We start from the raw sequence: 17,180 nt of genomic DNA, 5'->3' as shown, positions 1-17,180 counted from the left end.
AGCTTTACACCTTGGTGTGGAGCCTCCTGTCTGCCTGGGCTGGGGTGGTCCCTGTGTTAGCGCCCCCGCAGTCATGGACCATGATTCCTCTCGGTGTGCATTGCCCGCAAAGGTAGCTTCTTCCTCACCTCGGATTTCGGTGCCCATCCATGTCTCCTCAGCGACAGATAGTGGATGTATGTGGGTGTCTGTATGTTTGTGTGTGTAGGTATGTATGTCTGTCTGTCCGTGTGTCTATGTATGTGCGTGAGTGTGTATGTAATTGTGTATCTGTGTGTATATTTGGGGGGGGTGGGAGGTTTCGGGTTCTCACAGTGTTTTGTATTGTTTTGTTTTTGTTTTTATCCTCTGTGAGGCACTTTGTGTTACTGTAATGTATGAAAAGTGCCATATAAATAAAGTTGATTTGATTTGATTTTGATTCAGACACCTCAGTAGGGCCATGTCTGCAGTAGCTATAAGGTAAACCCTAGATAGATTTTCTCTAGTGGCCTTTAGGTGATTGCTACAAAACACTGACTGGTTTAGACTAAGACGTCATTTACACCTGGTATTAAAATGCATCTGTCTGTATCTGGACACATGATCTGGATAAAAAGGGGTGAACGTATTGTAATCGTAATCGGATCTGCCTAACCATATCTGGAGGTAGCTTATAAACAAAATCTGTCCAGCTTGATGGCATCCGTACCCAACATAACATTGATACAGATAGTTGTTTTTAGCTAAGATAAACTATATTATGTTTTTTGTTCAAATTTTGAGAGTGAGCAAGCAAGACGGCGAAAGAGACATGCCTCTAACAAATGATTATACACCTATTCTGTGCTATGAATGCACCAAATGTGTTATTTAACAGAACTGCATGAAAAATTAAACTAATATATGTGGGAAAATAATGATATACAATAAAAAATAACTGTGTGTGCAACCGTGTAGCTGATCTGCTGTAAACGAACCATATCAGTTTATCTAGTGACCGAGTAGCGTGCATGCCGGTAATGCAACACACTGGGACAAACATACAATATTATGAATGAAAAGAAGGCAATTACTTAATATTCTACATTTGCTGAATTCACACATGAGGACAAATAGTTTAGAATTTGGCATAGACAGCATTTCACAGAGTTTCTTAAGTTTCCCTGAACTCAATAACTCACAGAACTCTTTAAGTGAGGTTGGGGTGGATCTCCTGCCCTCTTCACACACATTCTTCACACACAGCTTTGGCACTTGAGGACAGAGATTTGATCTCAATGAGAATAATGAGAATGCATTAAAAATACCAGGTGTAAATGCAAGGCAAGATCGGATTGCTTATTATCAGGATAAAGTATCTGGATACAGAGCCTATTTTAATACCAGGTGTAAATATGCACAGTCACACGGACCACTGCAGCTAACATAACAGACTTCAGCAGGAATGGAGGAGGAAAGCCAGGCGCACAACTTAAAAATACTTAAAAATTTCATACCACTGTTATTGTGTGATTACATATAAAATTTAACATGTTGAACTTATGCAGTATTGCTAAGAGAGACATGTTGCACATTGACCACCCCCTCTATGACTGTGTGGTAGAAGAACAAAACACTTCCTTGACGGGAAATTGTGTTCATAGTAATCAAGGCAACTGTTAACTGTTTGCTGCTGTGCTTGCATTTGTTTATCTTGGAAGCTTTATCAGTGGAAGAACCATCACTTCAATATTTTAGAATGTACAGTAATCTCATTATCAGGAAGCCTTTTTTAACAGAGTGGTTTATCAAACTATGCTATTCAGTTTCACTAATGGATATATACATTTTCCACTGCTATGATCTTGAAAGATCATCAGGAAATAAATAACCGCAAAGTTGCTGCAGCTGCTCTGTGACGCTCCTTTCTCCTGTATGTCTTTTGAGGCAGTTGTAAAACTTGAACTTTGAGTTTATTTAAAGCATGAGAGCCCTTTAGAGGAGTGTCAATAAATTACGTCATTAAGGTAGTTAACTATCCACTCATCTCTTCCATTCACCTGCCACGTCTATGCCTTCACTTAGGAGGGACAGGGGGAAAAGATTCCACATCAGAATGGTCAGTTCAGGGACACCATGAATGTGGAAGTAAAATTACAAGTGGGGAACAGTTGCAGGTAGGTAAGACTTATGAGCGGAGACAAAAACCGGCAGGCAAATCTCAATCCACTCGAGCAGTGGACTCATGTATAGCTTGGAATGCCTGTCCCGTCTTCATTCTACCAAGGAAAGTCAGCGAAAGAAGAGGACAGTGGTACCTTCCTTTACAGAGGATGAAGAACTGAGTCAAATCCTGAAGTTGTATAAAGGCAACAAGATCCGGACGACAAAGTATTCTGTCCTCTCCTTCCTGCCCAAGAATCTGTTTGAACAGCTCCATCGATTTGCCAATGTCTACTTCATCTTCCTTGCTGCTCTCAACTTTGTTCCTGAGGTGGAAGCCTTCCAGCCAGAGATCGCTCTGGTTCCTATCATACTGGTGCTCTTGGTGACAGCGCTCAAGGATATCTGGGAAGACTACCGCAGGTTTAAGTCGGATTATTTGATCAACAGGCTTCTCTGCCATGTTTACAGCAGGTAGGTTAAATGTTGCTTTCAGTCAGTTTAATTAGACAACCAACACCTAACATGTCTTATTCTTTTGGACCTATATATTCTCAACATCAATTTTTTTTCTCATTTTTTGTTTCAAGAAGGGTAGTTGTGGTCAGTTTTGTGCTCCCTTTTCTCTGCTCTGATCTTTCTCTAAAAGTTCTAGTTGGCACAAGTGATATTGTTAACAAAAACAAGAATGAAAGAATTAAAATGAGCAAAAAGCCTTTCCCACAAAACAAGAATGAACCAGGAATGAAACCAAAAGCATTCTCACAAGGGAGCATTTTTTTTGCTGCCTGTCTTCGAATGTGTCAGTGATCGAACGATCAACACCAGCCAATCAAAGGTCACGGTCACAATAGAGAATGACTAATCAAAGGAGGGCAGACATGAGCTGCTGTCTGCTCCCTTGTCAAAAGTCAGGAGTGTTGAGCAGTTGTGAGGGCACAGTGAGTGTCGAACATAGGACTGAATTTGTGCTTGCAGAGCAGAAATCCGTCCTCGTGTGAATGGTTTTCAGCTTGCAGAAACTGTTCTGTGCATTTGCATTATGTACTAACTGGGTTTGACTATTCACAGGTTTTGAGACTAATTAAGACCACTTACGAACATAATAACTTTTGCTGTCTTCAGTGTTGCTATATAAAAGGCCAAATGTGGCCAAAGACAAGAGTCAAGGCTTCCGTTAAGGCTTTACAATGGATTGTACGTCACTTCTTGCAAATGAGTATGCACCTCCCCTTGACAAACCCTTCCCAATGACTTTCTCACACAACAAAAACCCTGCTCATTTGCTAAATCTCTTCTCTTCCTTCCCCCAGTAGACTTACATGGTCCATAATCTTTTTTGAGGACTTCTCAGATCTGTATTCAACACATCATCAATATATCCAGATCCTGTATTTTATATTTATTACAAGCTGGTCAGAACAGTCAATAACTGTTGTTTTCATGACATCCATCTCTGTATGCTAATGTTTGGGATATACAACATTGTCAGTGCTATTTTTGGATTACAATTAAAAAATAAAATGTACAGTGATAGTAATTTTGCCCTGCTGCATTGCTTGGAAAGGGTGTTGGACCACTGATTGTATTCACATTATGTAATAATGCCCGTCAATCAAAGGGCTGTTTTTTTTCCTCTGAACTTTTAAGAAGAATGCAGGCCCTCCGTTGGCAAATACCACCAGGACCTTTCACTTCCATAGGGTTCATTTCATATATACAGTATAGTTTTAAAGGCTAGCACTGTTTCCATGGTCAAAAAACCTTAAAGATCATACGGTATAGCCTTAATATATGTATATTGTACAATAATAATGTTCATCATTCACTGTCATTGACCTGTGTCCACTTCCTGTAGTCTTTCTGTTTTTTTCACCTGAATGAACCTGAACTTTGCTCCACATAGTGGAACTTCAAATTGTTGGGCATTATGAAGAAGGTAATTTGATATCAAAATTGTGTTCTGTGGGCAAAATAATGCTGTGCGATCACCAGCTAATTAAAACTGTTGGATGTAATCAGCTGGAGCCAAATAATCAAAAAGTAGTTGCTTATAGGAAGCACAGTTGTAGACAAATTTGAGTGGTTCGTGCCAAATTTATGTGAGCAAGAAAGTAGATCAGTAGATGAAGTATACAGGGGTCTTTAGGTTTAGTTCTTTACTGTACAAGCTACTTTCCATATTCCTGTTTTGCATTCCTCTTATTGTGAACACCACCATATTAAATGTAGATGTGTAATAAAGCTACAACATCAGGATCAAGGTTCATAAAAGAGGAGACTGTCACACTGTCGACATTTACTTTACTTACCTTACCTCTTGACTACAGTCAATTTATGTGGGAGTCAGTCAGTCTGCCCAAATTCGCCTGTAGCTGGTTCATAATTCAGTGGCAAAATTCTTACTGGTAACAAGAAGAGAGACCCTTAAGGTACAAATATCTCAAAATTGTGCTTAAGTACAGTACTTTAGTAACTGTTCATTTCTGCCACTGCCTGGGACCTCTCTACTTTCTGTCCAAAAATGTTTTTAAAAAGCCTGTATTGCTAGAGGGGCCTCAGTACCGACCAGTCTGAATCTTTCATTGTGATTCATCGGGTTAATTAAAATGTAACCTCTTGTTCACCAAAAATTCAGTAGTCTCAGTAGTCGATCATTTGCCCAAGATGTTTTTAACCTGCACTCTCTTGTGTGTCTGTACATAATTTCCCATAGCAAGGAGAAAGCCTACATTGACCAGTGCTGGAAGGATGTGCGAGTTGGAGACTTTGTCCGTCTGTCCTGTAATGAAATCATCCCTGCTGACATGCTGCTGCTGTATTCCTCTGACCCTCATGGGGTTTGTTATATTGAGACTGCCAACCTAGACGGAGAGACCAACCTGAAGCAGAGACAGGTGGTTTTAGACCCCCAACTGCAGGTAAGACATGAAGTGTAAGATGTGTCTTTGCCTCAATTCTTGGCCCCTATGGCAAACCAGCATATTTATTGACGTGTTATGCATTAATGCATCTCGAAACTAAATGGTTTCTGCTTCCAAAGGAATCGAAGCGGTTCTCTTGCTCCCTTAATATTTTTTTATGTTGTACTTTATTACATGTTGAAAAGCTGTGTTTCCTCAAATGTAGTTCTTTTAACCAAGGTAATTTTCCAACAAATATTTTCAACCATCATTAAAGGTGAAACAGTTAACAAGATAAGAGGAACAAAGCTTAATGTAACACATACAGGTGATATGAAAGTCCTGGAACTAGATATCCTGCTGAAGCAAAAGCTTCCCAGATATGTCAGGATGTTGAACATATTTTCCTCCACAAACAACGAGGTGATAGTGGGAAATATTTCCATAAAGAACTCAATTGGATAGTGTATATCACCTTTAAACAAGGGACCTCTGGGACTAAATGAAGAATTCCGCAAAACTCCTTTTTAAAGACAAATTTTAGGGAATAAGATAATAATAATAACAAGGTCTGACCAATACACCAGTGTTCTCATATACTGTAGCTTGTAGTTCAAATTTTTCTGTGTGGAAAGAAACCAAAACAAGGAGAAAACGCACCATGTTCACCAAAATTTATTTAAATTATTTATGTATCTACGGTTACTTGTTCATTAACTTTTTATTTTATTTCTTGGCCAATTAACACTGGCTTTTGAGTTATTTATTTGTTTGTTTATTGACTGTTTATATTTTTGTTTAATGTTATTAATTACTCATGTAAATACAAAATTTGATTAATTAAAGATATGACCTCAGTGAAATGTAACCTAGATCTAGTTCTAATAGTGATTATTATTTGATTATGTGAGGGAGCTACAAGTATGCTCTCTTTATTAAGTGTAATGAGTAGGAAGCATGTATGGTAATTTGTAGGTGTTTAAGTGTGGGGTTGTGTATGTGAGTGTGTGTCTTGAATGGGGTGAATGTATGTTTATCTCTAGCTTTCAAATTGAAAGGGCAGGAAAACGAGAATTTAAAACACCATATTGATCTTAACACAGTTGCCAAGGAAAGGGTTAAAATTGGCACATATAAATATTTGTAGTTTTCAGAAATAAAATGACTGAGATAGCAGAAATATTAGCATGTGGTATTCACTTATTAGCAATATCTGAAACTCAGATGACACATTTAATGACTCTGCTTTTGATACTCAGGGATATAGTATATATAGGAGAGACAGGAATGCTAATGGAAGTGGTGTAGCAGTATTCATTCAAAATCAAATACCAGCAAAAGTAAGATTTGATTTAATGCCCGCTGATATTGAAGTTATTTGGTTGCAAATTATTTTGCCACATTTGAAACCTCTGCTGGTAGGATGTTGCTACAGACCTACAAATGCAAAGTTAATTTATTTGGATAAATTGTGTGAAATGTTGGATACAGTGTGTGATCTTGAAAATGATTTTTTTTAGGAGATTTAAATATTGACTGGAATATGTCGCACTGTGAACTTAGAGGGACGCTGCAAGTAATAACTAGTGTATGTAACTTGGTGCAAATGGTGGATAAACCGACAAGGGTGTGCATGAAGAAAGATGGGTCCAAAAGTGCAACATGCATTGATCATACATTTAGAAATGCTAGTCATTTATGCTCAATGCAATATCTGTCCCAGTGGGATGTAGTGATCACAATTTAGTAGTGCTAGTAAGAAAGACAAAGGTTCCAAAGGCGGGACCTAGAGTAGTATTCAGAAGATCAATGAAAACATTTTGTGAAGAGTCATTTATACAGGATCTTGACAATATATGTTGGGATTATGTATTAGAAAAGGATAACCCAGATGATGCCCTTGAGGTCTTTAATGTGTTATTTATGCAAGTGATTGAGAAACACGCACCACTTAGAAAGCAGGTGTTACGATCTAAAGATCGAGTGAGTTTTAGTTGGATCCCCTGGGCAGACCAAGAGGCACAAACAGTAAGAGCTGTTTACAAAATACAATGACGATACCACAACAGCGGGTACAAAACTCGAGAAAATGAAAGGAATGGAAAATCAGCCTAGAACACAAAATCAACTACACCATGGCGAGCGGGCAGTAATAATAACACTAGCAAAGAATCAAGGAACTAAAGCATGAGAATTAATCTATCAAAAACACCAAAACTAAACACGACCAAAACAAGACTTGCTCTACAGCGGCAGGAAAATTTACACACAAACTAGGAAGTTTGATGAGGCAAGGTACAAGGCTGGAAAGATCATCGCATTGGCTCAAACAATCTGGCAGCGAGGCAGAGCCACCATGCTGCTTAAATGCAGGGGAGAATCAAGCAGATGAGCAGCAGGTTCGCTGTCAACCCTCTGCTCAGTCTGGTCACCCCTCCCCTGCAGAAACACAGACACAGAGAAACACAACCAAACAACAACAGAAAAACATAACACCAACCAAAGTATAACAGCAGGCAGTCAGGAATTTGAGATCACCATGGATAGACAAGGAACTGAGGGAACGAATGAAACAAAGAGATGATGCAAAAAATGCAAACAAATTATATCAAATTCAATCCAAATCAGATTGGATAATTTATAGGAGTTATGGAATTATGTAACGGCATCAAATAAAAAGAAAAAGCACTTGTATTATGGAAATAAAATTAAGGATGTAAAAAACGATAAGAAAAGGTTGTGGAGTTTAGTAAATGGCATGATAGGACGTAGGCCCAAATCCTGTCCTGCATATTTTGAAGTTGAGGAAAACTTCTTGACAAAACCAGCACTAATTGCTAATTATTTCATTGATTGTTTTCATGATATGATAAACAATTTGAGGAGAAATATGCAACAATTAAACAGTCATACTTCCACAACACTAATTAGTGATTTAATAATGAAGAATAAGAAGTGTAAATTTAAAATGGAAAAAGTTACCATTTCTGATGTTGAGTGTCTGCTAAATAAATGGAAGGACAGGCCACCAGGTATTGATAATTTAGATGTAACATTTCTTAAAATTGTTGCTAATTTAACTGCTGTTCCTGTCTGTCATATTATTAATTAGAGTATTGAAAAATGTATTTGCCCACAGGCATGGACGATAGCGAAACTCATTCCACTTTCAAAGAATCCAGCGGCACCATTTTCTAGTACAAATAGCCATCCTATTAGTTCATCACTAGCTCTAGGAAAGATTATGGAGAGAATTGTTTTTGAACAAATACAAACTTACTTTGATGTAAATAGTTTAAATACAGATTATCAACATGCTTATAGGCCTGGTCATTCCACTTCCACAGCTCTGATACAAATGGTAGATGATTGGCAAAGTGAGCAAGATAACAAGAATGTAGTGGCTGTAGTGTTACTTGATTTGACTTCGGCTTTTGATGTGATAGATCATTCTTTATTGTTAGATAAGTTAAAATATTATGGCTTTGCTTTAGCTGCATTAAGATGGATGGAAAGCTACCTGACAAATAGGAGGCAGACAGTATTCTTCAATGGTAGCTCGTCAAAGGTCAGACAGGTTGACTGTGGAGTACCTCAAGGTAGGTGCTTAGGGCCGTTATTGTTTTCTGTTTTAGTAAATGATCTGCCATTAGCTCTTGAAAAGGCTCAAATTGCGATGTACGCAGATGACTCGACAATATATGCAGTGCGCCATCAATTGAAGAGCTCAATACAATTTTAGATAAGGAGTTGAAGTCAGTGGTAGAATGGGTAATGAGCAACAAATTGGTGCTTAAATCTCTTAAATTAAGATTTATACTTTATACTTTATTCATCACAGCACACACATGCTACAGGGAAGAGGAGACTGTACACACGCCATGCTTTATGTGAAATTATTTTTCCGCGTTTGACCCATCCTCGGTCCGTCGTTCCTCCGCGGCAGACCAGGAGCGGTGGGCTGCCAGCTGCCAGCCGATGCCGGTGCCCGTGCCCGGGGACCCATCCTTTTTCGTCACCGTTGGTCAGGCAGTGATCTTCTTGCATGTTTTTAGTGGGGGTTATTAAGGAGGAAACCCCGGGTGAACACGGGGAGAACATGCAAACTCCACACAGATGCTGGTAAAACAAAGTCTATAATAATAGGATCTAGGTATCAGTCAAAAGCTGAACCACAATTGAAATTAAATATAAACAATATACAGACTGACCAAGTACGAGAGACAAAACTTCTGGGTATAATCTTGAACTATCATGGTCTAAACAAACTGATCACATTTTGAACCAAATGGATAGGGGTGTGTCAGTTGTAAGGAGAGTATTAAAAGTTATGCCACCAGATGTCATCAAACATGTTCTGAATGCTTTAGTTCTGTCACAGTTTGATTACTGTTTTATGATTTGGTATAGTGCAACAATCAAAGAGTTAAAAAAAATTACAAATAGCTCAAAATAAAGCAGCACGGTGTGCTTTACAGTGTTCTTACAGAACTAATGTATTAGACATGCATGACAGTCTGGTTTGGCTAACTGTCAGTCAGAGATCCACCTATGTTTTGTTAAATTTTGTCAGAAATGTACTGTTGACACAATCACCAAAGATATTAAATAAAAGGTTATTCACGCAGTTTGCTTAACACAGTTATCGAACACGATATGCAACTGAACGAAGGTTTATTCTACCTAAGGCAAAGACAAGTATGATGCAGAACACAGTTGTGTACAGAGCCATGGTTAGGTGGAATTCATTGCCATTGCATATTGTTCAAGAGGAGACGAAAGACCAGTTCAAAATTTTGTTAAAACAGTATCTGTAACTATTTAAGGAAGCATAGATGAGGAAAATGGTGTAAGTAACAGAATGGAAACTTGGTGAAAGCAGAGAATGTGAAATTAGTGCCCTTTTTTTCTCTGAATTTAATGTGTGAAGGCACAGGATGATAAATACATACTTTAAGAAGGTCCATCTGATTATGATTTATGTTTATTATGAAGGACTATGCATGTATGGACATATGATGAAATGGTAAAGGTATGATGATTTCTGGAGGAATTGCGATTAATTTTATAACTCTGTTTTTCATTTAATGTGTGTTGTAATGGATGACCATTTCTTTCTCTACCTTATTACTTAATTATAAATTTATGAGAGGAGCTGTTACATTTGTTGTGTTTATATGGTTGTAGCGTATGTGATTGTATGTGTGTGGGCCGCAGGAAAAATAGCCAATACTTACACTGGTGGTACTGGGGATCCCAATAAAAGACATAAAGACACATTAGTAGTTTTTTCATAATGATATTGGCATTAGTACTTTTTATGGCAGTAGGACGATATGCTATTGATTATTTTTTATAATCTGTACAAATGTACATATGCATAGTTGTTTTTCTGTTATGTATCCCGTACACTTTATCTTGACCCTTTAAAGCACTGTGTTTACTCTCTGTAATACTTGCTGGCTCTCTGTGTGGGATCAATTAAGTCTTATCTTATCTTATCTTATCTTATCTTATCTTATCTTATCTTATCTTATCTTATCTTATCTTATCTTTATGGTGGTATTGTTTTGGACTGCATTATACACCTCAAGCACATTTATGGAGGAACTACAATATTACAAATATTATTATAGGTCTACTTTAAGTGTGCCCTCTGCAGTGTGTGTGACAATATTGTCTCATTCTCTGGATTATTTTTGACAGCCGGATAAACATGTTTTATTTCGACATCTCAACTCTGCCATAAAAGTCACCCAGTAAAAATTGCAATGGAAGAAAACAACGTCCCATGTCATTTCCCTCCAATTGTGCTTTGTGAGTTGGCATATGTATTTATCTGCATGTTTGGTTGAATGTGTGTCTTTACCAGGGAGGAGAGGTGACCCTTGAAAACTTCCACAGTCGTATTGAGTGTGAAAACCCCAACAATGACCTCAGCAGGTTCAGAGGTTACATGTGAGTTCCTTTTCATCTTACTGTGATTAAACACGTCTGTCTGTGTATACTTCAGTACACAGTGCCGTGAGATTAATATCAGGATCAGTGTTACCATCTTTGTAGTACATATATTAGCCCTGTCTAATTATGTATATGCATGTATATTGTTTTGTGGCTGCTGTCTTGCTATATCTTTATCAATTATATCATTTTGCAAAAGGTATTCAAGAAAAGTTGCCATCAGATGGTGACAGTGTGACTGCTGCTAAATCACAGGGCCACACTGTACAGACACTAACAAAAGCTGTGGATGCTAATCATTTTTAAGGTCCTTTTTAAGTATCGAGTTTGAGAAATCAAAATGTCTCCATATTTAAGTGAAAAAAACAATCATGGCCAATGCCCCTGCACTTCCACTTCCACTTCCACAAAACACTGCGGTAAATCCTGTGTCAAACCATTATACTGCCTCAACCACACTTTTAGTTGTCTCTTAAACACACCTGTAAAACTGGATCATGTTGAGCAGCTAAGCTCTGGCTTCGGCCTGTTGTGTGTGTGTTTGTGTTATTCCACAGAGAGCACCCCAATGGGGTTCGTGTTGGCCTCCATAACAGCAACCTCCTTCTGAGAAGCTGCACCATCCGCAATACTGAGACTGTAGTGGGCATCGTGGTCTATGCTGGTAAGGGCAAATCATCATTTGCAAAAGATCTGACTACTAGCAATTATATTGGCCTGCTAATTACAGTTTTCAGTTTGAAGTATGCAATCACATACTTGAAAAATGTATTTTGTTTTTTATGTTAGAAATCCTGTAGGTGTCTTCTTTAAGTGCTTTAAAATAGAACACAAACTGACTGTTTGACTCACTTTATTCATGCAAATTTGCCACCCTTGACTATTTCCACCACAAACAGCCAATGATTGTATAAATGAAACTTAAAACTCAAGAGCGGCTCTGGTTGTTTCTGTGATGATGTTCTGTGTCAACATATCTTTGTCTCACTTTCACATCCACTTGAATCTTTGTATTATCTTCATGTGCAGTTGAGCACCTTGATTTGCTTGCAGTCGTGCTTTGGTTTAGTTCAAATGAACTCTTTAGTGTGGCTCATTTAGGGTGTTGAGCTGTCAGTGGTGGACTTAAGCAAGCAGACCACCTTAAAAGGTGGGTCATGGTTTGGTTCCAAGTTTGCAGACCAGCCACAGGACTGTATGATGTGACATGAATTTAATGTTAGTATTAATTCAGTGGCTAAACAGCTATTCAATTCATATTCTGATCATGAATTGTGAAGAAAGTGTGAAAGTGTATGAGCAATTTCATCAGATCATTTTGGTAACCATGGTAACATGTTTGCACATCAGCATGCGAGTGCAAGGATTTTCCCTAATTAATCAATAGGTATAAAGCAGATCAAACAGGTTTGTGTAAGCAACCACACAGTAACTATCCTCACTGTAATGGTTCGGTACAAGATCCCTCTTTTTCCTCCCGTTTCTTCCCATCATCTTTTGAGACACATAGTCCAGTTACAGTCTGGAATAATAATGCTCATGCTTAGTTTTCTCTTGGTGCATTCTGATACCAGAGAAGGTAATATAACATATCAGGTGCAGTAAAGTGTTGTTTAATCTGCTGTCAGTCACCAGAATTTGATTTCTCCATGTTGGTCCATGTACTGTAGCCAGATGCTGGATGACCTCACCAAAACTGTCCAGTGATTTATCTGTTAGTCCATATGACCTCATGTTTTCTCTGCTCGGTTTTGTAATGAGTCAGTGTGTGAACATGAAACACAAAGGCAACAAAGGATCATGTTCTTCCTTTGTCTTGACTAAATGTGTAGAGCTCCAGGTTTTGAAAGAGACCTGTGCCAACCTGTTTAAACCTCTTCTCCAGGGCATGATTCGTCTGGTGTTGTATTAAACCTTAGAACAGCAAAACATGATTCTTACTATCTCTATTATGCCTGCACTGTGACCAAATATGCAAATTAACTATGCAGTGATATTGCTGTATGGACTTTTTTCTTTTGCAGAGCAGGGACTTCTCTATAGCTTCAAGACAAGCAGGTTGAGCAAGTAGAGAGAGGTGGATGGTCAAAGCCTGAGTCATTCAATCACTAGATCAGGTGTTACCAAAAATACGTTAGCTCCTGTGTCTTATCTGAGTAACGATAATGCAAGTGTAACCAGTCAGGTGAGTTGGAGCAGGCACCCACCCCTACTACCAGCCATGAACTGTATTGTTACAATATTCATCCTGTATAGAGTGTAGTGTACGATCTAAACATACACTGACTCAGTCATCATTCAGTTCACTGAGTCTTCTTTTTTTGGGCTGAACTAGTGAATCAAAGTGCAGACACAGACACATAGTCAGGTAAACAATTTTCAGTTATTTATTGCCGGGCAACAGGAATGGGATATGAGCTGGGTCAAACAAAGCAGAGAGACCAAGGAGTGGGTAGCAGAGACAGCATCTGGAGGAGGAGCTACGGACGGACAGGGTGGATGTAGCAGAGCTGAGTCTTTGTAGGAGTCTTGATGACAGGATAGGATGCAGCTGGAGAGGCTGTCTCCACTCAGGCCGTTACACACCACACAGACACACAGGAAGGAAGAGAGAGAGGCTCTGAGGGAGACAGGAGGATACAGCAGATCAGATGATGTTCTCATAGCAGATGTAACAGTACCCCCCCTCTACTGGTGCCATCTGACATTCGACTGGGCTGCCCAGATGTGTAACATGGAAGTCAAAAATGAGGGAGGGATCCAGAATTTGTTAACGGGGTATAAAGCAGCGGTCCTCTGTCCCATACCCCTCCCAATCCACCAAATACTGCAAGTCGTAGCTCGGCCGGGCACAACCAGGAGACATTGGACAGTATAGGCAGAATGACTGTCAATGGTCCTAGGTGGAGGATGGACAGGTACTTGGGGCAACAGAGGACTAGTGTTGACAGCTTTGACTTGGGAAACATAGAGAGAAGAATGAATATGAAGAGAAACAAGGAGTTTTAGACAGACAGCAGAGGGACTGATGATACTTTCAATTTCAAAGACAGGTGTTGACAGGTTTGTCAACTGGATTGGGCAGGACATCAATCATAATTACAGTAGTCTAAGTCAGTTTTTATATAGCATTATGCATTTTTATAATGAATTAACACTATTATTGAAAATACATTATATAACATAACATATAACATAATGCCAGTGGTTGTGTCAGTCCTTATTCTACCTCATTGTATTAAAAAAAGGCTGTACCTACCTTAATCAATTATTATTATTGATTTAATGCAGCCCTGCGATCGGGTGGCGACCGGTCCAGGGTGTACCCCGCCTCTCGCCCGTTGACAGCCGAGATAGGCTCTGGCCCCCCCGTGACCCGAAAGGGATAAGCGGCATAGAAAATGGATGGATGGATGGATGGATGATTTAATGCACCTCCCAGCAAACATGCTAAGTAACACAAATCAAACACTCCCAAACTGTTTTGTAACCGATGAGTGCAAGCTGGGTTTGGCTAAATGTTCAATGCGAATTATATTAGCCTCTGAGACCACAAGAGGCAAGTGATGAACAAAATAGTTCCCAAAATAACTTAAATAAATGTTTGATCTTCTTAAACATTAAAATGAGCAATTATTGTTACATCTGTTGTGTTATGGCTCAAAATGGGCTCCATACTTTCCCACTGCATGACAGAAAACACAAATATGGAAGAGTCAAGTCTACTTTCATTGGTGTAAACTGGTAAGTTTAATGTGTTGCAGACTACGTTCTTTTGCAAGTGGATCTTTGGTGTAAACTTGCTGAAACGTCCCTTTTCACTTGTTTTTGTAATTTGGTCATACAACACATTGCAAACAGGAAAGTAACATAAAAAAGATAATCTCACTTGATTGATTGTTATTCTCACATTCCCAAACACATTAGCATTTTTGTTCACGCAGTGGTTCTCAACCTTCTTTGGATGAACGCCCCTCTAGTCAATGCCCACAACTCTTGCCACCCCCCATGAATGAGAAAGCACTTGGAATCCCCAGTGTGAGGGGAGGGGATGGGGGGGACTGGCACTCTAACTTCTTGTGCCTTTTCAGTTTCTCTTTCTTCAGCTGTATTCAAGTCATCCAAGTTGTCATATATTCCAAATAGAAAATGTTGAAGTCGTAGTTGCACTAAATTGTAAACAAGGCTTTGACTGTGTTCCTGTTGCTATGGTTACTCATTTTAGATACAAGCTATGCATTAATTTAGAACAGTGAACAGACACTTTCACTGGAAGTACTTGGTTGGTGTCCATTATCCGGAATCAATGGACACCTTATCCAGCCAATCAAAATAGAGCACCCAACCAGACCATGGGTAAGTGCTGGTAACAGATGTCAGGTGGGATTGACTTGTTATCACATGACTGAAGTTTCACACTAGCTGTAGGTTACATAATGACATGTGAACCAACTCCATTCACCAACACTGGGTTTAGAGTTTGGACAGTGGAGGGCAGGGCAGGGAGGGAGATGAAGGAGGTGAGGGGCAGACAGGTAAGGGAGGGAGGGAGAAGAAACCAGTTAAACTACAGCCTTGTTCTTCCTCTTTAAAAACCTCCAGAACCCTTTCCTCCATTCCTTTTTGATTGTAGTTACTGGTTGGTTGTGAAATCATCTTTCATTTGCTCCTCTCAGGTATTTTCTCTCTTCTCCTTCCTGAGGCAGTTTTCCAGAGTCATGTTATGTTTTTTGCACTCCATATTGCTTTGATTCATTGTTCCTCTGGCTCAGCCAGACCTTCATCTGCAGGTTTTCTTCACATTTTTGTGACAATTCTTGTTGATCTTTTCATGACTTTTTGTCAGTTCTCCAAATGCAGCACTGTGGTTGTTATTCTCTTCCCCCTGGTAACTGCAGTCTGGTCAGTTTGGGCCTTCCAGTCCTCTCTGACCCTTTCAGTCTGAGATGTTCCTAAAGGAAGTTGATTTCCTTGTCCTCCCCAGAATCCTCTTGAGATTTGTGTTAACAGTAACACACAACAATAACAACAGAATAGTAGTACGCCCAGAAAGTGAGCAGATCCACTGCAGGGACGTGTTTCCCAAAGGAGTTCAATTTAGCGTGGCTCCCTTTGTCATTCACTAAGCCATTGTTGGTCCTGCATAGGTATCACCAACCTTGTTATCAACTTACTTTGGGTTTTCTAATCCAGCTAGGACTTCCTAAATCAACCAGTCACAACAGATCACAAGTATAGTATATTAAAGATTCAGGAAGTCTTGCGTTATATTAGATTTTTCTTCTTGTCCACAAATTGGGCACACCCAAACCATCAATGGATGTATCCTACAAACAAGTATTGAGTATGCATCCAAAGCCCGGTGTATCTTATTCCTCTGTGCCATAGAGCTCAGTTTTCTCCCCAAAACTATTAAAGCCACAACAGTGAGCCTCACTGTTGCACTGGGTGACATTTTCCTTCATTAGCATGAATACACATGGTAGTTATTCTGAATCAACCCCACATACACCTCCCCTGTATGACTAAATTTCACAATTGAGCATTCAGCCGCTTTTGTGATTCAGATCTTTATGGTCATTATTTCCTCCGTATCCTGAAACTGGAATTACTTGGTCTGGTTGTCCCTGCCAGAATTTGATTGCCAGCTTGCACACGTAATAAACTGAACCACCATGGATTTGAAGGGTAAATTTGTTTGATACCAGAACCAGAGTTGTCTGGTTTAACCACACATTTTGAGAAACAATAAAACAGAATTTGAGGTTAGTTTAAGGTGGATCTGTAAATCATGTAATATGTTGACTCAAGGATAAAACTATGGAAGTGATGAAACTTAATCTAAAGGGAAGCTTTATGATGCCCACATTATGTAAACTCCTGCAAATGTTTCGGTTTTGTTGATGTTCTTCCTTCAGTATGATCTTTGCTATATGGCTGCGGTCTGTTCTTTTCTTGCTGTATGACTCAGGTCATGAGACTAAAGCCATGATGAACAACAGTGGGCCAAGGTACAAGCGCAGCCAGCTGGAAAAGCGTCTGAACACAGATGTCCTGTGGTGTGTGTTCCTGCTCATCATCATGTGTCTGACTGCTGCCATAGGTGTGTACCAACACTGACTGACACCGCACAGCTGTCACTTCACTACACAGCTATGAACAGCAGCAGCAGTATTGCAGTATATAGGTAGC

The 17,180-nt window shown here is 39.3% G+C and overlaps 1 protein-coding gene across 3 annotated transcripts in view; it reads left to right on the top strand.

The window, feature by feature from the left end:
- atp10d (ATPase phospholipid transporting 10D) overlaps positions 1-17,180 on the top strand; it is a 58,794-nt gene that overhangs the window by 14,914 nt on the left and 26,700 nt on the right. For all 3 annotated transcript variants that reach the window (XM_070978863.1, XM_070978862.1, XM_070978861.1), the window contains exons 4-7: positions 4,841-5,045; positions 10,900-10,985; positions 11,546-11,652; positions 16,960-17,091. In XM_070978863.1, coding sequence (XP_070834964.1) covers positions 4,841-5,045; positions 10,900-10,985; positions 11,546-11,652; positions 16,960-17,091 — 530 coding nt within the window. The remainder of the gene's footprint in view (positions 1-4,840; positions 5,046-10,899; positions 10,986-11,545; positions 11,653-16,959; positions 17,092-17,180) is intronic.

Source organism: Chaetodon trifascialis, chromosome 14 (genome assembly GCF_039877785.1).
Source record: "Chaetodon trifascialis isolate fChaTrf1 chromosome 14, fChaTrf1.hap1, whole genome shotgun sequence".
Taxonomy (NCBI): domain Eukaryota; kingdom Metazoa; phylum Chordata; class Actinopteri; order Chaetodontiformes; family Chaetodontidae; genus Chaetodon; species Chaetodon trifascialis.
Note: the sequence above shows the minus strand (reverse complement) of the source record. Positions and strands in the feature narration are given on the sequence as shown.